The 21,259-nt window shown below is 30.1% G+C and overlaps 1 protein-coding gene across 1 annotated transcript in view; it reads left to right on the top strand.

The window, feature by feature from the left end:
• Positions 1-20,697, top strand: part of LOC107450632 (netrin-1) — a 99,250-nt gene extending 78,553 nt beyond the window's left edge. Inside the window, exons 2-7 of the mRNA XM_016066465.3 lie at positions 6,272-6,460; positions 12,577-12,726; positions 15,209-15,250; positions 15,343-15,411; positions 17,259-17,447; positions 18,226-20,697. Coding sequence (XP_015921951.1) covers positions 6,272-6,460; positions 12,577-12,726; positions 15,209-15,250; positions 15,343-15,411; positions 17,259-17,447; positions 18,226-18,365 — 779 coding nt within the window. The 3' untranslated portion in view covers positions 18,366-20,697. The remainder of the gene's footprint in view (positions 1-6,271; positions 6,461-12,576; positions 12,727-15,208; positions 15,251-15,342; positions 15,412-17,258; positions 17,448-18,225) is intronic.
• The last annotated feature ends 562 nt before the right edge of the window (positions 20,698-21,259 follow it).

Genomic DNA, 21,259 nt, shown 5'->3' with positions numbered 1-21,259 from the left:
TTACACTTCAAGAGAAAGAATTCGAAATTCTCTTTTTTTATTATTTGTTGTTACATTTCATAATATGATTTCAAAAATTTTGGTAAAACTGTTGGTTTTAAAACTTCAAGAGAAAGAATTCAAATTTTTTTTTTTTTTTTTTTTGTTGTTGCATTTCATATTATGCTTTCAAAAGTTTTATTTTTGTTTCCTTTTTGTACTCTTGAGTTCATAAAAGAAAAATTCTATTTCAATCTGCATCTGAAACAATTAATCATTCCTCAAATATTTTTTCTTTCAATTGCAAACCAATTTTAAAGGTACAAACCAATGTCTTAACAGTCATAAAAATTTATATCATCGAATCTTTAAACAACAGGTATCTTGTGCGTTACCGATAAGTTTAAAAAAGATTAATAAGCTTACCGGTATGCTTAAAAAATGGCAAATGTAGCTTAGGTGATGAAATATTAGATGAATAACAGTACACTTAATTAAGTTGTCAACTGCTGAAAAGTAGAGAAATTAACTATATTAACGTTCACGCTTAAGGAAGCACTCGAGATTATTAATTATTTTAAGTATAATATTTTTTATAATGTATTCAATACTTTTATTTTATAACCGTCTTTGAACAGTCGACCCAAATTTCAGTTTATAGCTACCAATGTTCTACTCTGTAGCCTTGTAATTTTGAGCCCAATCCAGAAAACAAGGGAATTCCTGGATCAATACTCCTAAAGTTATTGATGTGTTGTGGGAACTTGTAGGATGTGACCACAACAGGTTTAACGTGCACCAGTCACCATTTAATAAACTGGGATTCTTCGGCCGGCTGAATTCGAACTTCCGTTCTCTTGAACGTGAATCAACCGCATTACCAACCTGGCTATATTGATCCTTTAATAATTTTATTTTATTATAAAACCGTCATTGAACAGCTGATCAAATTTTGAGTTTTTTACTACTAACGTTCAACTTTGTAGTCTTGTAATTTTGAACCCAATCCAGAAGACAAGGGAAATTTTAAATCAAGTATTTGGAGAAATTTCTCTTCGTGGAGGACTTTTGATTGAACTAACCCGTATTTGCGTTACATGGAGAATAAAACCACGATAATCTTCCACGCTTAGCCTGACGGCAAGGAGACTCTAACTCATGATCCGTCTACCACTGCAGATATTTTACACCAGCACTGTGGTGGGTGCGAGCGGGGTGCGGAATCCGTTTGAATCAGCTATCTCTGGGATTTTAACCCGGTTCACCTCATTTGAAGGTGAGTGCTCTCTTCCCTAAGTCACCACCACTCTTCAATACTTTAATTTTATTTTATAACCGTCGTTGAACAGCCGACCCAATTTTGGGTTTACGACTACCAATGTTTAACTCCATAGCCTTGTAATTTTGAACCAGTCCAGAAGACAAGGTAACTCCTGAATCAGTACCCCCAGAAGTATGATTTGCTATGAGAACATGGAGGACTTTGTGACTCGACAGATTTAACGTGCATCATTCACCATTAACTACACGGGGAGTCTTCGTCAATACTTTTATTAAACTTTTCGTATTATGTAAGAAACAATCCACTTGAGTCATTAAAGAGCCGGTTCCCTAAGCTGAAAGTGGTGTCACGTCAATTCGCCGAACACAATTAGATGTGAGACAAATCTCACACAATTCGTCAGAGTGACAATGACAATTCGTCGCTCGTACATTTCGTCTTGACGATAATTCATCATGGGTACAATTCATCGGTAGCACGAAATGTCATAAGCAAAACTTGTCGCAAGCACAATCCGTCACAGAGACAACTCGTCGCGAACTCCATTCCTCGGGGGTACAGAGAACAATTTGTCGCAGATTATTTTTAAAATAAAGTAATTTTTAGGAATTCTTTAATCTATTAATAATAATAATAAAATTTTACTTGCAGGGAAAAGAAATTTTTACATTCCAAGATGATTAGTTTCGTTCCTACCTTACTCAAAAAATTTCAGAAAAGTATTTTACTAATAGCCAACACAATTAGCAGATCACCGAAGTCAAGCATCACTGGCAGCAGCCAGTGATGTCTGCTGGGAATCGTGTCTTAACGATCAGTTGTTAAAATAGAGAGATGAGATTTTGCATAGTTTTTGTGTTGGGTTAACAGTAACGCTACCTAATTTTCTATTACTTAGCGACTCTGCGGTTTGTAGGAAAATTTTCTCGATCTATGAAGATCAAATGACGTCAGAGTTAGACGGGAAGCCCTACGCATGCGAATTCTCTCTAATGGAGAAACGCGTGTTAGAATGTACGTAACAAGATTCGGATATCGATATCATTGATTGAATGCCATATGATCGAATATCGGATAATTGGGTCGAATAATTGCTTTTTACGCAAAATTTATATTTGAAACTGTTAACTTTCTGATAACTTTTATTGTGTTTTAATTTTTTTCTGCTTGAATGTGCGTGTTTCGTTATATGTCATTTTGTCAATTTAATGCTAATAAATTTGTACTATTCCACTTTCTGAATGATTTTAAAACTTGAATGAAGCCGCATGTCCACTTGCTATTGAACCCCTCATTCAATTTCATTCAGTAAAGAACTTAGTAGGTTGTTCTGTGGTAACGGTAAACTAACGGAAGTGCTAACAACGGCGCTAAAGTGTTAATAAATTTAACTTCTACAGTGTTTTTCTAATTCGAAATTAATTTTTCAATTTTTTGAAAGCATAAAATCGGTTTTGTCGAAGTTATTATGATCAGATTGATCTCTTTTACCCATACATATTTTTCAATAAAACAAATTTTGTTATTTTCTTATCGAATAATTTCAAGGCGTACCCGTTAACTTTCTTTTATTAATAAATAAATCTTGTGATTAGATTCGAATGGATGTTTATACGGATATTTAATAAGAATATTAACCATTTAATTATATAATACCGAAAATTGTTTTCGTAGAATATTTCAAAACTGTATAGCTTGACTAAGGACAGAAATAAAATAAGTTACTTTGAAAATTAAATTGTTCAAAAAAGCTCGCTTTATAAATTACTTATAATAATAAAACTTTAAATTTTTTATGTTTTACAGTTGAAATACAAATTTCGCGTGTGTAGTTATATAAAAACACTTATTACAAAGCATTTTATAATATTAAACAATAATAAGTAGAAAAACGATCCTGTAAATGGTGACTTTCGAAAAGCTTTTCAACTTTCAAATTCTTATTCCTTAACAAAACTTTTTTTTAAATTATGCACAATAAAGAAAAATTCTGCATAAAAAATACTGAAAATCATATTATAATAAACAAAGCTGGGCTGAGCCAATCACGATTTATTTTCAATGCTTTTCCTTTCTCACATTCTTCGTTTCCGATATCTCAATTTTTCCTCTTTAAACAAAACAACTTTTGTTTATTGTAAGATTTTAAATTGATGTTTATATTTATGTACGTTATTGTTATTGAACATTAAAAATTAGTTCTAATTTTAAATTTCATTTCATATAATAACTCAATTTCTGAAATAATTTTGTAAATAGGCTCCCATGCTTTTTTTAATACTTTAATATTGAGAAATTTTTAATGGTATAAGAAAGTTTCTGAATCTAAAAATAAACTTAAATCAATCTGGATAGAGTATTGATTTTACTAACCCTTTAATTAACAAACTGCGAATTAAGAAAATACATATTTTTAATCAAATCAGAGCAACTTAAAAATATTGTTTTGTTGAAATTTGAAAAAGGGAAAAAAATTTATGCTATTTAGGCAGATTTTTAAAGGTTTGATCTACGTTAAGGTTCCGTAAAACTAGTAAGGGTTGAATGTCTATTTCAGCTGTATCTAAGTATTGTTCCGTGGAGCCTTAGGGTTCCATGTAAGGGACTCTGGGGTTCCGAGATTTATGACTATTTCTGATATGCAAAACACAGTTATGTAAAAACCTATAAAAATGCGACAGGAGCATCATTCCTGTTACTAATTATAGGATTGGTCAAAATGATAAACCGCACATGATTGCTAAAAGATTTATTAGATTATGTATGACAGAAATAGTTGGCTACGTACATAAAGAATTTGGTTGAAAAGATGTTCCAAGATTGTTAAACAACTAGTTTTTGAACCGAGATTCATGTATTATGCAACTACATGTAGTACAACTATATTGCACGATGATGATTCGGGTAGTAGGCTTATTTGGCCCAATAATTTCGATAATCTCAAATCGGAGTTCCACTAAAAGAATCATTTAGAGTTCAGTAGTCGAAAAAAATTGAAACCGCTGGTCTATTAGAAGAATGTCTAGTTATCTAAGGCTAGAAAATGATAGTTATCATATGTACTTCCGCATGGTCACCCGTTGATTTGTGGTCATTGATATTAAGGGGTTTCAAGTTTATCTTCTTGGAAATATTGCAAAAAAGTAAAAATTAATGGCCCGTAATGAATAATCTTTAAGAAACATATTTATTTCAGCAACTCAAACCGTTATGTTCGTAAGGGCTGACAGATTGATAAAACCTCCTCCTGTTTTTTCTCTCTTTCTGGCTATCTGTCGTCAATGCTTGTTTTTTTCGCCTCTTTCTCTCTTTTGTTACAGAATGTTAACAAAATTCATGAACTTCCCTTTTTTTACGCCAAATATGTGCTTTTAAAACACATAAATTCCAGAAAGTTAGTCACAAGTATCCGGTTTGTAATCTAAGAGGAAGTGGAGAATTTTAAAATCGTGAATCATAGAATCCATGGCCTGTGTAATTTTTAAAAAAGTTCTTTTTTTTTCAATAGAATCACTGCTTTTTTAAAAATCTTAGGATTATAGTAATAAAAATTTGAAAAAAATTACCTTATTAAAAATTAACGATGGTGGATAATTTTAAAAGTTAGAATCATTCATTTATGGCAACGTGATTGTATAGAAAGTTGGCAATGACAATTTTACGCTTGACTGCATTTACAGACCACATTTTATAGATTATTTAAAGTCAAATAGAAATCAATAAATAAATTTTACAGATAGTATTATTGGAAGTCAATAAATTGGATGATAAAAAGGTTTTACTAAATTAAAGTAGTGATAGTGGATAATTTTAAAGTTTTGAGTTAATCATTTACAGCAAAATTTTACAAAATTTTTTTAACAGAATTTTTAGTAAGTACGTCTTATAATGATAAAATTTTAAAAAAAACTATGTTTTGGTGATAAAAATTAAAGCAAAACAACCTTAATATATCCTCAAAGTTAAAAATTCTTAAGAGATTACGCATGAATTTACGAATTAATATAATAATCATTAAAAATAAAACAATTAAAACATAGACGTATTTTATTTTTAATAATAGATATAAATACCATTAAAAATAATATACTGCAATTATTGTAGAAAATATTTTTTAAAATTGCTAATTGCACACGATTGATAAAAACTATGTTACACTTTAAAAAAGTAAGAACATTTTTTTTTTTTGAAAATCATTGAAAGTTTTTAGGATCCTATTCACAAATGAAGTCAAAATTTATGCACAAACGGATTGACAAATTAATAGTTAAGCATGGAAAAAAGAGAAAAAGCGAAAATGCTAGTGAATTCTCACGAGTTTACTAGTTTACTGAACTGTTTCACTAGTTTACTGAAAACTCGGCTGTATTGAAAACAACAAAATATGTTAGATGATTGGCGGAAACTTGGCAGAGTTGAAAGGGCAGTGATAATCAATATCACCAGACAATAGAACAGTTTTTGATATATTTTATAGTGTCTGCTTCACTAATAATTCGATTTTGGTTTAGTTTCTCCTTTGCCAAAATATTGCAATTAAAACCTTACCAAAGGATACTTTCTTTATTTCATTTTTGACATGGATTCTAATACATATAATGACAGCCAACGGAAGGTCCGCATTATTTATCATGTTTAAGATGATGAAAAACCTTTCATAGAAAATTAGCGTATTCAAAAATAAAACAATAACTTTATAAGTGTGAAGTATAAACAAAACTGTTTAAAATAGTATTTTTAAATGTTTTGGCTTAAGTCCAATATGAATCTCCCTACATCAACGTTAAGTTTTGCCGCTATCTTGAATTTACTGAAAGGTTCTAAGGAGGAAGAAACTCCAAATTTGCTTTTTTTTCAAACAAGTGAGATAGCAGACCAGTAAAACTTTTTTACGCTTATCAACAAACTATTAATTTTCACGTTATTGTTATTAAATTTATTAAAAAAAAATATAGGCTAAGATTTTATGATTTCGATGTTTATAACTAATAAGTATTTTTTTTTCTCCAGCTTGCAACTGTAATCAGCACGCGCGAAGATGTCGATTCAATATGGAACTTTATATTCTGTCGGGGGAGACCTCTGGAGGTGTTTGCTTGAATTGCAGACACAACACAGCCGGTCGTCATTGTCATTATTGCAAAGAAGGTTATTACAGAGATCTCACAAAACCTATAACTCACAGAAAAGCATGCAAAGGTATGTAGTCAACGAATATTATTTAAAAGTTTTATTTATTATAATACTTTTCCTGATTTTTTACAAAGGTATATGAATTTTAATCCATTTTCCGGGATCCGTTTTCAAGTTCAGATTTCTCAATAAGTATAAATTGGGTATATAAAAATATTTGATCACTAAGTTGTTGTTGTTTTTTAATTTGTAAAATCCTTGAACTCATACGAAATATACATTTATAGACGTAATAAGCTAATGATATTTTATTGAAAAGTCAACTCGATTATGAGTTTACTACGATCAATGTTCAATTCCGGGGCTTTGTATTTTTGAACCCAATCCAGAAGACAAGGAAACACCTGGATCAAGAATCAGGACAAACTAGTCTTCGTGGAGGATTTTTGTGTAATTAACCGCTCTTGCGGTTCGTGGAGGGAAAAACCACAAAGTCTACCACAGTTAGTTTGACGGCAAAGGGATTCTAACCCATGATTTGTTCACCACATATGATATTTTATGTCAGCCCAGAGGTCAGTGGAGGCCTGGGAGCCGATTTTATATCTACCTGCCACCGCTGAGATTCGAACCTCTGTCGTCTCTTTGGGAGGCGAGAGCTCGATCCCCTGAGCCATCGTGGCTAATGAAATTTTAAACTTTTTGAAAATATCTCTGATTTTTTACAATTCGAGATTGGCTATTCAAAAAAATCTTAAGTAGCTTTTAATCTGCTGGATATTTTTAAAACTTATTACCATCAACATATACGCTTTCAGGTTAATTAGAATACGTGCGAAGAAATACTCAATCTGTCTAAATTTGCTTTGGAATATTGCAATGCAATAAACCTTGGATTTACGTGCAATAAGCCTTCACTTCTGTGGTCTAATTGCAAATTACTTGAAATAAGTCTGGCAAAATGAACAATGAATGGTAAACTTTTTAATTAATCTACATATATGTGAAGTACCAGGTTGGCTTGAAAATTCTGATGACTTTTCCAATTAGCTTGGCGCCTTGAAAAATAACTACGGCTGTTTGAAAAGAGTCTGATTATTCAAGTAGCCAAAGGCATAGATATACATTTTGGTTAAATATGGTATTTAAACTGCGTTTCTTAGGCCCATTGACTTTTCCAGTTGACAGTTGATTTGTTTAAGCAATAGCATATTTTGTTTGAAAACTATTAAACGCAAACGCAATCGTTTTTGTTTTTTTTTAAATTAAGAATTTCTTTAAAAAATATTGAAATTTTATATATTTTTAAAAAATAATTCGAAATTCATAAATTATATCGAGGGAAATTTCATTTGGATGTTATTTTCAACCTTTTAGTATTCTCTTTTGGAGACTCATCATACTTCAAAACTATGGTTTTGAAAGGCAACATTCAATGGAGATATTAGTGTTCCACAAAAAGTTTCCACACACATGCAATGCTTCTATAAATTTGAAACTAATCCTGTTTTTTTTTTCCAAATTATTTTACTATAAGTAATATAAACAGCCAAACAAATAAAAGAAGCAATCGATGAAAAATTGAAGCGGGAGGAAATAGAATTCGAGTTTTACCTGCCCATGAATTAAAGTATTTTGTAAATTATAAGAAATAGATGGCAGCACCATAGTGTAGTTAAATATTTCTTGTTCGATCGAACTAATTTACCATTTAATAATGACTTTTAATTTTTTTTTCTTCATAAAATTATTCTTACCATCTTGTTTATTTTTTATATATTTCACTCGTTTTCTTGAAATTTTACCTGTAACCTGCAATCTATTATATACTCATGAAACAAAAATTAAAACTTCTGTTGTAGTTGCAACATTTTATTACTTATTTTATTGTGTTATAGTTGTAACAATAGAGGTCAGCACCATATACTTTTTACTTCATACTTTTCTTTCGTCCTTTCCCTCTTTTTTCCTGTTAATAAATGACAAAATTTAATCTTTTTTGCAACAAAAGGGAAATAAATAAACTTTAATTTTATTTTCTTATGAATTAACATTTTTTTCCCAAGCGAATGCCTTAACCAAAAAAAAAAAAAAAGTATCTTGCATTACACTTTAGCACACTTCACATTACATACACATCACACTTTCGCAAGCTATATATGACCCACTACGCATTATTAAATGTCTAACATATAAAACAATACATTTCATTTTTAAATTATGAAAATAAAAATAAAAATTTGTTCACGTTTATTTGCGTATGGAAATGGCATATCTTAACGTTTTAATATAGGGTAATGATTGTATTCTCATTGCATTTGATAGAATTCTTTATTTGTTTATTTATTTCAAATTTCAACAAAAATTCTGACGATAAGGAAGGGTACCCGAAATGTCACTAGCAAATTAAGTAGATTTTTTTCATGTTATTTAAATTCAATTTTTGGTCTTTGAAATAATCTATATAAAAAAAATTTTGTACTCATAAGAGATATGAATTATTGTAAATGTAAATTTGTATAGAAAGCATTATGTATAGAATCACAAAACTCTCTTCAGATGCATGATAACGAATACAATTAAAACAAAAATCAGGTTTGAAGTACTTAATGAAACTATATCTTGTTAGAATTCTAATTTAGCAAATAAATTATTATCTTATTGTTAATTTTGGGGGTTAATTAATGTATAAATTTAATTATAACTTGATATAAACGTGTTAAAGTAAATTACTTAACATTTTTATAGCCGTAAAATTTGTGCATATGTTTAAAGGTGTTTCTTTATTTTTTTTTTCCTTCAAAAAAAAGCTGCGTTGTTTTCTCTTTGCTTTATAACAATTTAACTATATTATTAATACTTATTTACTATATTATTAATACTTATATATTTATTAATGCTTATTAAGTATAACTTTTTTAACAATTAATTTTGCTTTGCTGTTTTTTGTAAGACAATAAAAATTAGCTTTGCTGTTTTTTGTAAGTTATTACTTAAATAAAGTTTTCTGATGATTCAGAAATGAAACATGAAGAATATTCAAATAAAAGTGTAATGCAAATACTTCACTGCATTATCTTATATGAAGCGAAATATCCCTGCAAATAAAGGTCGGGTATGTTTTCCGCATTATATGATTCAAGATATGGGGGGAGGGGTTATTAAATATCTTTCCAAATCACAAACTTTTAACGGTGTATTACCTCCTTTTAGAATACCACCCTTCCAAATGAAAAATACCTTAAAAAGAACTCTTAGATTCGAAGCTAACATTGCAGCCCTACTAAACTTCACTAATAGGATTTTTTTTTTTTTTTTTTTTTTTTTTTTTTTTTTTTTGTGACAAACATAGGTTTTGCGACAATGGAGCATGAATACGCCTCAAACAGACTAACCGTAATATATTTCCTCCCTCCCCTATGGGTGCAGGCTCACGCTCGGTTGCTTAATTAAAGCAATAGTGGGTGCTTTTGTGATATACCGTGGGATTCAATTCAGATAGAATAGCACGGTATGGTACGTCTGGTTGTTATGGAAACGTATAAAAAGTAAGCCATTACGGGTGCTATAGAATTGATTGTGAATAGATTTTCCAATAGACGTAACACACAGAATTGTTTTATTTCATTTTTTTTCTTCATATGATGTCCTTGAAAAATGCCGAAAAGTATGCAAATATGCTCTTATTTCTAAATGAAATGACTAATACATTGACGGGGGGAAAAAAAGACTTTCATTTATTTACATCTTCCATTAAAATTTAATGTCTACTTCTTTTTTTTTTAATCGATTGAAAATTTATGAATTTTTGATCAAAAGAGTTTGCTTAAATCGAAAGCAGCTGAAAAGCTGCAACTTTTCGAATAAAAATAATAACTTCAAATAAACCACCGACTTTTTATCTGCTTTTTTTAACAAAAAATGCTTGCCACACCCTTTAAGATAAACTTTATATAAAATGAACATAATATCTAATAAATTAACAGAGACTATATCAACTCGATTCTAATGAGTAACATGAAATATTTTATTTTTTACTTTTTCGTGCAAGACCATCAAAAGTTTCTATTTTTTTTAAAAAAATTTAAGTTATTTTTATTTAATTCTTCAGGAGAAAAAAAATTCCCAATATTTCTTCATCTTTGTAAATTTGGTAGATAGTAAACCTCGATTTAATGTTAGATGTATTTGTATTGCGTACAACTAGTGAGAAAAACTTTCATAAATCTACTTAAATACTCTTATATAAGTAGAGTTCATAGAGTAGATAAAGGCTAGAAGTTTTTAAGTATTACAATAGTAAATAAATTATCTGTTAAATTAATATATTAATAAAATTATTATACAAAAAAATATGATGTCATAACAATTAATACTTTCCTGGATTTCGATGGAAATTTTAATTAAATATAAGTCGGAGTCAAAGCTGGAGTCAAGTTCTCAGAAATGCCTCGAGTCGGAATTGGATAAAATCACTTCAATTGCGCAGCTCAGGTCAATACTATGAAATAATGCATAAAGCATTTTTTTTTTATTTCTTACCCTTAGCGGTTGCTTTACATTATGAGATTAAACAAAATACTTTTTTAGAAGTACATCTCATTAAAATTAAAATTAAGAGTTATCTGGATTATTTGGCATGACGCTGTTGCTCAAGGCCAACTCATGATGGCTGAAACTTTCCACAATCAAGCAATTTTCCACGAACAATTATCCTTTCGATACTCAGTAAAAACCTTTTACCTGCAGGGGTACCCATATTAATATTACCAGCACCATTTACTATAATACCAGCAGTATTAACTATCAAAACTAAATTAGCATCATTGGCGTCAATAATAATTTGGCTATTTCTTTACGGTTCTCTCAGTTGAATCAATACTTTTTCTCCATTAATTACACTTTATACTACATACCCTATTTATTTATTATTTTTTCTAGTTCAATCGGATATCTGCAAATGACGTCACGCGTGGATCAACCAATCAGGTTCAACCCACACGCGGGGTGTTGCTTGGAGATATCCAATTAAATTTTATCCAAAAATGAATTCATAGTGATAATAAACCCAAACCCTAAATTTGTAGAGCTCACACGTCATGCAAAAAAACACGTGATTAGACTAAATCATGTTATGAGTAGAAACAACCAAGTATGAGCCGTAGTGGCTGAGATGATAGAGCACTCGCCTTTCAAAAAGGTGAAACGGATTTTAATCCCAGCGATGGCTGGTCGATACAAGTTCCGCACCCAGCTCACAGCAACCGCAGTACTGACATAAAATATCCTCAGTGGTAGACGGATCATGGGTTAATGTTACCTTGCCGTAAGGTTAAACATGGGAGGTTTTCGTGGTTTTCCTCTCTGTTATACAAAGACGGTTTAGCTCCCACATAAAGTCCTCCACGATGGCAAATTTCTGTCAATCCAGGAGCTACCTTGTCTTCTTCAATGGATCGGATGTTCAACGACGGTTATAAAATAAAACAGCCACGCGTGATGTCTCTTGCACGTATCCAATTACCGTTGATTTTAAATTATTTATCTTTATGAAAAAACATTTTAAAATCCCAACCATATATAAAATAAACACTTAAATATACTTGCTGTTGTTTAGATAAATATAATAAAAGCAATAAACAACAAGATAATTTTAGGAACACTAAATCTGTAATGTAACACCGATTCATGTGCCATTCACCCTGATCACTGAGCTTGTAAAAAATATTTAATAATTCAAAAACATACGATAAACTCTCAAACCGAATCGTCTACAGTTTATTTTACTACGAGGGCTAATGCTAGAATAATTCGAAGAAAAAGAATCATGTTACAAACATCTCTCCTGAACAGCCTAATTTATATTTTTAAGCAATTTTAATTTTAAATTGCTCCTTGCAATCCATGTTTAAATTTCAAAACACTAGCATAAATGGTTTTGGAGTTAAAAGAGATTTGACATGGCTTCCGACAACGCGGCTAGACAAAAATACTGAATAAACACAGAAGAAAAGTTGAAAATAATTTAAATAAAATGTATTTCATTTTATTTAAATTATTTTCAACTTTATTGCATGTTATTTTTCCCGAAGAGCGCACTAAATATTAAAGCCATAACTGTGCAATTAACTTTTAATTTTGTTATAGTTGTAAATGACACGATATTTTATTTTTCATTACAGCTTGTGACTGCCATCCAGTGGGCTCTTCGGGCTTAACTTGCAATCAAACCAACGGTCAGTGTCCTTGTAAAGACGGGGTAACTGGGCAAACTTGCAACAGATGTGCCAAAGGATATTTCCAAAGTCGCTCAACTGTCGCACCATGCATCAGTGAGTTAAAAATTAATTTATGGCTAAACTATAATTTCAATTAGTGAATGATAATTGAGTTGTGTAAGACAATTATTTATTATAATCGTCCCATTCAGATAGATTTCTTCTTTAAAGCATGTTTTAGAATAATTTTGTTAAATTATGAGTAATAAAGAAACAACATTTCAAAAAGAAGATGTTTTATTACTCTTCATATTTTTTAATACAGGTTTAATTTCGAACTTTAATACATCAAAATCTAATGGTCTTTAAATATACCAGTTTATGATTTTCTGAAAGTAAAGAATCACAGAGATTATTTTAAATGTTGGTATTTATTTTACACAGACAAACATTGGTTGTTGGAAATAAATGTTCGAAATGCAGTCATATTTTTATGAATATTTAGGTTATTTTACCAGATTTTAGAAAAATAATTTCAAATGCTACAAAAATATTCGCTATAGCATTTTCTCCTGTTGAAATTGAAAATGTAACGTTTTTCTCATTGTATCAATGGTCATGACCATTTTTCATGCTCTTTTTAACAGTTATGGAAACTCAATTTCGATTTCTCTCATTGTTTCATCAACTAGTGTGGAGGGCCTGCATGCCCTTTCTGTTTGTTTGCTAGATTGGCCTAAAACAGAATAAATCATGACATCGCTGAGTTAATGGATACTGCGCATAGATGAGGGTTAATGGGTGCTGCGCATGGTGTTCGACGGTACTGCTTCATCAGGATACTTCATGCAAAACTCTTCAAAGACATTAAAATATATGATTTTCTGGTAAAATTATACTATAACAGGAATATTCGCTGTCCTTGAAGTTGTCGCCAGGAACAGAAGCTCAGCAAATAAAGTTTCTTATAAATTAGAATAATATCACCAGTACTAAATGAAATACATTCAAAATAGTATTCGCAACTATAGCTCCAGAGTAGCAAAGCAAATCATAAATAGTAGCCACAGACTAACAGAGTAATAAAAAATCGTAACTGCTTTTGCACTTTTGGTATTCACTTATAGACTGGTAATGTTCGTTTATTTTCTTCTTTTGGGGGATAAAATGATTTATTTGAATAAAATTAGCTTGTTTTATTTATATTATTATTTTTATTTATAATTTTTTTTTTCTAAAGATTACTAAACTTGTTGTTCGTAATAATGACGTATTAAAAATATTGGTATTTTACTCTCTAATAACTCTAAAAAGCGATCAACAACACCTAGTAAAATTACTGTGGAATCATCGAAAATCAAGTACATTAAATAAGTGATTACTCAAAGGCCCGGTTCTGTATTCGCGCTTTAATACGACAATAGGATACCTGTTACCGTATTAAAAATATCGGGATTTTAAAAGCTATAAGGAAATGCGAAGCAAACATTTTCGAAAAAGTGATGGAATAGTCTCGAATAGAGTTTAACAAAAAGACATAACTCAAAAGCTCAATTCGAGTACCATACTATCGAAATAAATAAGAAAATGATATTTAAAATTAAAAAAACTTTTGGAAATTCGTAGATAAAATTACCGGAAAAACAATCCAAACAGAACGCTAGAGTCGGAGCCTATCAAGCGTATTTTATTTTCTTATATTGCGTCTATAACATGATCTTCATTTTTGGCGACTAGGGTTTGATATTTTTGTAACCATTTCTTATGCGATGGTCGCTCGTTGGCGACGGTTAATACAGAGCTCTAATAGCACAGCCAACTACCGGTAATTAAAATTCAGTGCTTTTATTGCTAAATTTTGATCCATTGAACTTTCAAGTGCTTAACTTTAAAATTCACCCTGTATATACGAAGAAAAAAAAGTTAAAAAATTCAACTCTATCATTGAAAAATAAAGGTACTTAAGAATCCAGAATGCTATTTTTTTGAAGAACAGACCAGTTCTAAAGACCATCATACTCCACATGATTGTATAATTACTACATTGATCAATGTACAGTATAAATTGTACTTAGTACTGTTTGCACAATGTGTACTTATATTTAAGTATAATTATAAGCTCCACATTTTTTTTTTAACAGAATGTGATTACTGTTCAATAATTATTGCCTCTAAAGTGCATTTTCAAACGTATCATTTTAAAAATGAAACTTAAAAATATTTTAGTAGGGGTTGCAAAAAAATGTCGACATTTTAGCTTTTACAAAAATAAATGCTGAAGTTTCGAGATCGAACATGTTTTTACTATGTTTTTGCTATCAAGTACATTATTATGTAGCATCGACTTTTTAAATGCGCTTCGTTATAGTCCTACTAAAAGATTTTTCAAAATATTTCTTAGTGGGAAATACTCTAAATTGAAAGATGATCACCTAATCTTTTTCTTTCAAAGTTTTATTTTATTTTTGAAATTATTTAAGGTATCCCAACTACATTTAAAATGCACTAGGTTATTATCTTTCTTCAAAAATTAAAAAAAAAAATTTTAGTTAAATATTTCGTTACTAATGTAATGTTTTTTTAATTTTATTTTCAGAAGTATTTAAAAATGAAAAGCCAAAGGCAAACTCCAAAAATGGTATTATAAATTATATTTACTTTTGTTGACTGCTAAAAATTTTCCGTCATTTAATTGGATGTAAGAAAACTATAATTTTATTTATTCTGTAGATAAGTGTGGAAAGTGTCCTGCCAGCAGAAAGAGATTAAATTTGAAGAAATATTGCAGAAAAGACTACGGTATGAGTTTAAAGTTTCTGAACTTTAAGTGCTGTTCTGTTAAGATTTTTATTCTCTCCAGTATAAACTTACGTTCTATTCAGTTTCTATAAAAATAGAATTTATCTTTTTAATGTAATTTCATAATACAGTATTTGTCAAACTATAACAATAATTTGAGATTTTTTTTCCTTATTCCAAGTTTATGATGACATTTGTTTAGAAAAAATATTTTACGATCAAATTTCCAGTTCTGTAGGTAATGTAAAGATTTCTTAATCATAATTTTGTTCTGGAAAATAAAGGTAAATAATGGTAATCAATTTTTATTTGCAATAATTTACTTCATAATTGAAAACTGTAACAATAAAAATGTATTAAATTGTTGTGATGTCAAATTAAAGGTTTCATTCTGAAAGCAAGGGATTCTACTAAATGCCTATATGTTCCCATGTAGCAGAGGGAAATTAATAATACTTGTAGAATTATTGTTTTTTCTTGATATCGTTAAATTATTGTGAAAAAAATTATAAAAATAATTTGGCCAGTGTTGTAAACATTGAAACAATCGTGTGGACAACAGTGGCGCTGAGGAAATATATTCCACTTTTACCTACTGCACTGCTTGACAATTGTTAAGGAGCGATTGATTTATGCAAAGTAGCCTTCTTGATAGCCAACCAATGACAGTAAAATCAAGTTTAGAGGGCATGGTAGAGCTGGATTACATTTTTTCCCAGTGTTGGATTGCCCATTATGGCCTGGTTCCCCCAATGATTAGGGGCCCCCTTAAAATGGAATTTTTGAAAATAAATTTTTAAAAATAAAGAAAAACAATGATTTTTTAAAAAAAAAATTCAATTTCAAATATATTGGCCAAAATGCTGGGAAATGCTACTTGTTCGAAGTGAATTTTTTTTTTATTGTATAAACATTGTATACGTTTTTTTTTCAAGTTTAAGGCATCGCTGGAACGTTTTAAGGAAACACATAGGAAATGATAAGATTTTGAAATCGTTATCAGATACGCGTTTGGATGCTTGCGCCAACGCCACTGAGGCAATTCTAAAATTTTATGTTAAAATTGTAATTGCGTTAAACGAGATTGCTGACGATCTTTCTCAAAACCATGACACCAGACACGAAGCTGAATGTCTTGCGACTAAGATGGGAACTTTTGAATTTGCTTTTATGCTTGTATTGTGGAGCAATATATTGAATAGTTTTCGAGCTACAAGTAAAGCTCTTCAATCAGAACAAATTAATCTGAATACGTGCGCCTTAATGTATGAGTCGTTGGAAACGTTGATAGATGTGATGGCGAATTCGACGAAGACCTAACGATGGAGATGCTCCAGAGGTGGTATTAACAGCTCGAGATAATTTTCGCATAAACGGATTCATTGTAATTATTGACACTCTCAAAACAGAATTTAACATTATTACTTGGAAACACTCCCTATCTTAATTTAATGATATATCTAAAAGATATCATATTTAATAATTTGATACAGTCCTAATTTTGACTTATTAGTTCTGTCGTTTAAAAAAACAAGTTGCCACAGTTACAACAACATAATTAGTTTGATTTTTGCCTATCTGTTTCAGTCTTAACTGTTTTGATATTGATTTAAAAATTTAGTAATTTTTGCATTTAATGATTGAAAACAAACATTTTATAGGTGCTTGAGTTATTTAGGTACTGTTATTACTTTAATACATTTTGAAATTCTGCTTTACTTCAAAATATTATGTCTGTAACTTTAAACTATGTATATTGTGCGACTATATTTTATATGATAGTAAAAATTCTTGAATAACTAAGTGAATTTTGAGTATTATTGTAAACAGCGATTTATGTATTACAGCGATTCAAGCTGACATATTGTCCCGAGAGACAGTTGGTGATTGGGTCAGATTTGGTATTCATGTGAAGCACATATTCAAAGCAGGTCCTATCAAACTACGGACGGGTGCTCAATCTCTGTGGATCACTCAAGCAGAAATCTCGTGCAGCTGTCCGAAGCTTCGGCTGAAACACTCCTACCTCATATTAGGTAATTAAGAATTAATGCAATACATATACATTCTCGACAATTCGTGCAAAATATTAAAATTCACAAATGCAAATTCCTTTTAATAAATGTACTGGTCAAATGGCAGCTTTATCATGGGGGTCTTAGGTATTTAATTTTTTAGAGGGACGAAAAAATAATACACAATTAAAATAGTTTTTAAAATTTCGCCCTTGTAATAAATCGAAGCAATTTCTTTTATCCCCAGAATGATAATTTTTTCAAATTTGTTTCTCTTGCTTCTAACTTAGCTGAACAAAAATGATCAATGATTGTAAATAATAATGACTTATGATTTTTCGTCAACAATCACGCCAACGATGCCCATAATCTTTATTATAGAAGCAGTCTGAGATCTACAAATACTAAGAATCAGATTCTACAAATACTAAGCTATCGTTTTCTTTTTTCCTTGCTTTTTTTACCACTAGTTTTGAACCTAGCTTTACTGGATCATTTTCATCCACTCTGGCAATATTAGTAGCGTAGCTCATTCTTTTAATCTTAATTCTCTTGATGATATCAGTGCTATTTCAAAAAAAAAATTATTATTTTCTGAGTTAAAACGCCTTGCCTAAGACCATTTCATTTTACTCCACCATCAAGAAACGCGCTATATAAAACAAACTAATTTTCAGCCCCAATACGAAACATTATCCTGACTTCCCCAAAATTGTTATGAGAAGAAAGATATATTTATACACTTATGTAACATATCAATTAATATTAATATCGTTATAAAATTTTTATTTTGTTCCAGGAAACAATCAAGAGGGAAGAAAATATTCTGGCCTTCACGCTAATCGAGAAAGTACTGTTGTGGAATGGAAAGACGACTGGCCTTGGAGAATGAGAAGATTTCAAAGGCGACAAAGAAATGGCAGGTGTAAAAATCCGTAAACCTATCTCATCCCTGAAACTGCATAACAACAACCAACCACACCACCGAAAGTTGTGATCGTCATTATCGCCAAAATCATCTGATGTTTAACTCATTAACCATGAGACAAAATATTTTTCCTACTAATGGATGGTAAATGGAATGCAAAATTGACTGTCAGCGTTAAATTTAGAAAACTAAATGTTAACTGTTATACAACTGTTAATCATACATTTAGATTTGTTTTTTAATTCATGCCAATATTTCACTTTTTAAACTAAAAACTAGCAGTTTTTTTTCTCTTCTCTTTTATATTACTATACAAACTCAACTGATGGTAAATTCTGTTGTGATTTTAAGGTATGCATAAAATGTACTTTCAACTGAGAAATAGTTAAAAAGAATTTTTTGAGAATGTTTTATTTATTTTTTTAAAGCGAATTTTGTAATATTTAAAATGAAATCTATGGTGTCAAAACGCTATTTATGTATCTTACAACTATCATATGAATATATAAGGATCATGATTTTGATATAATCAATTTAACTTACTATTACTATACAAACTCAACTGATGGTAAATTCTGTTATGATTTTAAGGTATACATAAAATGCACTTTCAGCTGAGAAATATTTAAAAAGTGTTTTTTGAGAATGTTTCTTTTAAAAGCCAATTTTGTAATATTTAAAGTGAAATCTATGGTGTTTAAACATTATTTATATAGCTTAAAACTATCATATGAATATGTAAGGATCATGATTTTAATATAATCATTTTAATTTCGAAATGCAGAACAATATTGTTTAAGGGGAAATAACTCGCTAAAATTAACAATATATATTTACTTTTCAATTGTATCTTAGTGCATTTATCAATATATAAATATTTTTACAATTTGATAAATGCATTACAAATTTACTATGTTTGCTATGTACTAGTATTTAAGGTTTGAGTACATAATACGTGAGTTTAAAAATATATTAAGTAAATTTAAAAATCATTCGTTTTTTTTCCTTGTTGAAAGTTAGAATTTTTAAATTTAAGATGTTTATATTCTTTAACAGCCAAAATATGTGCCAAATTTTTTAATAAAATGCATTATTTTCTATTTTAAAATTCCTTCTACAATAAAATAATAGTACTCATAAATCTGTCCATGTTTCAATTTCCTTTTTTATCGCGTAAAAGTTTAAATTTAATGACCACCGTTTTAAAAGCATTAAAGATGATTTAAAAGCATATAAAAAGGAACTTAAACCATACATCAATACGTATTTTTATTTTAGAATTTTCTATTCTATTACCGGTGATTGAGTGACAAAGATTAAAATAATATCAGAAAAGAAGTTAAACCTTTACTTTCTAAAAGCGCGATGAATACGATGATTATCTGATCTTCTCATAAAGCGGTTATGCCAAAAGATGTTATTTTTGATCAATGTATTCTTACGATGTTTCAAGTTCTCTTTCGTAAACTCAAGAATGAATTTCTTTTTAAAATTTTCTTAGACCGACATATTAATGACGGATCAGCACCAAAAGAATGCTGTAAGAATTAAGCAATCGATAGTCTTCGAAAATTCCTAAATGTTCTGCCAGACACGAGCCTTTATCATTTTAGTTCTATATGAACAAACTAATTCGATGGTCAACCATTGACTTTAAGCAACATTCATGGAAGAAGTGGAGAAAATATGGTGAAAAGATTTCGTCAAAAATAAAATTGAACTTCACTGACTAAGACAAGCAAGAGAGAAATTTGTAAACGATTTTTTTGGATGGGAGTTTGAAATTGTTCCTTATGGTCGATGTCCAAATTTCAAGACCCAACTCCAAATCGTTCTGGAGTTATAAAAGATTCAAGATAAACTTTCGTACCTATTATTAAAAAATTGAATCTGCAGTTATACGTTTGCTTTCTACCCAGAGTAAAGTTTATTTGCTCTAATAAGTTACTTTACATATTTTATGTACTAATTCAACGTAACTTACCAAGGCAATAGAGAAAACATTTGCGCATTGTATTGACAAATATGTGCAACAATTTCGCTACATGAATTCGTTATCTTTCAAAAGTGAATTAGCTTTACTATTGCTTTGTACTACTTCGGATTTTAAAGTTGGCCATACCACTAAATATTAAAAAGTTTTTACTAATACAAATAGTATGGGTTATAAATAGTAAGAATTCTACTGAAAACTTTTTGTTATTAAAAAAATATTTGTCTTTTTTTGTTTTGTATCTTTATTTCAATGAAATGAAGTCCGAATTCAGATTGAGTTGTAAATAGCATATTTGCTTTTGTTCTATATTTAGAGTTTATTATTTAATAAAATCTTTCTTGAGTAGACTTATTTGTCATTTCTTAAGTTTTTGGTTCTACTTTGGTACCGTGCACACAAAGCTATGATGATAAAAATCTGCCAATGGCAACTTGACTACAATATGTTGTTGTGATTATGCCGCAATCCTATAGGATTAGAGATGAAAGAAAATAGAGATATCTAAGCCACAGGCTGAATTTCATCCTTGAGTGGAGTGTTGCTGTTGTTGTTTCCAATCCCAGATGGGATAGCGGAGCTATACCAGATCCATGAGGCCGCGAGTCTTCAAAAAATCGAGGAAAAGGAGAGGTCTCTCAAGAACCTCTTCCATGGTGAAATCCAGGCATTAAAGTAGATGGTGAGGACTAGCCTCGCTGAAGTTGCACTTTTTACAAGATGAAAAAAGTTTAATTTGTCCACTGAAAGTGAGGCTCTTTGGCTCTTAGTATGCCCACTGACAAATCTACAGGTAGCGGTTTGGTCGGCACGAGTACCCTGAAAGTCAAGGGCTTCTCCAGGGCGCTTGCGGGAATACCAATTGTGATCCGGTGGAACAAGCCAAGCTTTATTAACTTTAGATTTGCGGAT

The sequence above is a fragment of the Parasteatoda tepidariorum genome, chromosome 7 (genome assembly GCF_043381705.1).
Source record: "Parasteatoda tepidariorum isolate YZ-2023 chromosome 7, CAS_Ptep_4.0, whole genome shotgun sequence".
Classification (NCBI taxonomy): domain Eukaryota; kingdom Metazoa; phylum Arthropoda; class Arachnida; order Araneae; family Theridiidae; genus Parasteatoda; species Parasteatoda tepidariorum.
The sequence above is the reverse complement of the archived record's forward strand: the minus strand, read 5'-3'. Positions and strand labels throughout refer to the sequence as shown.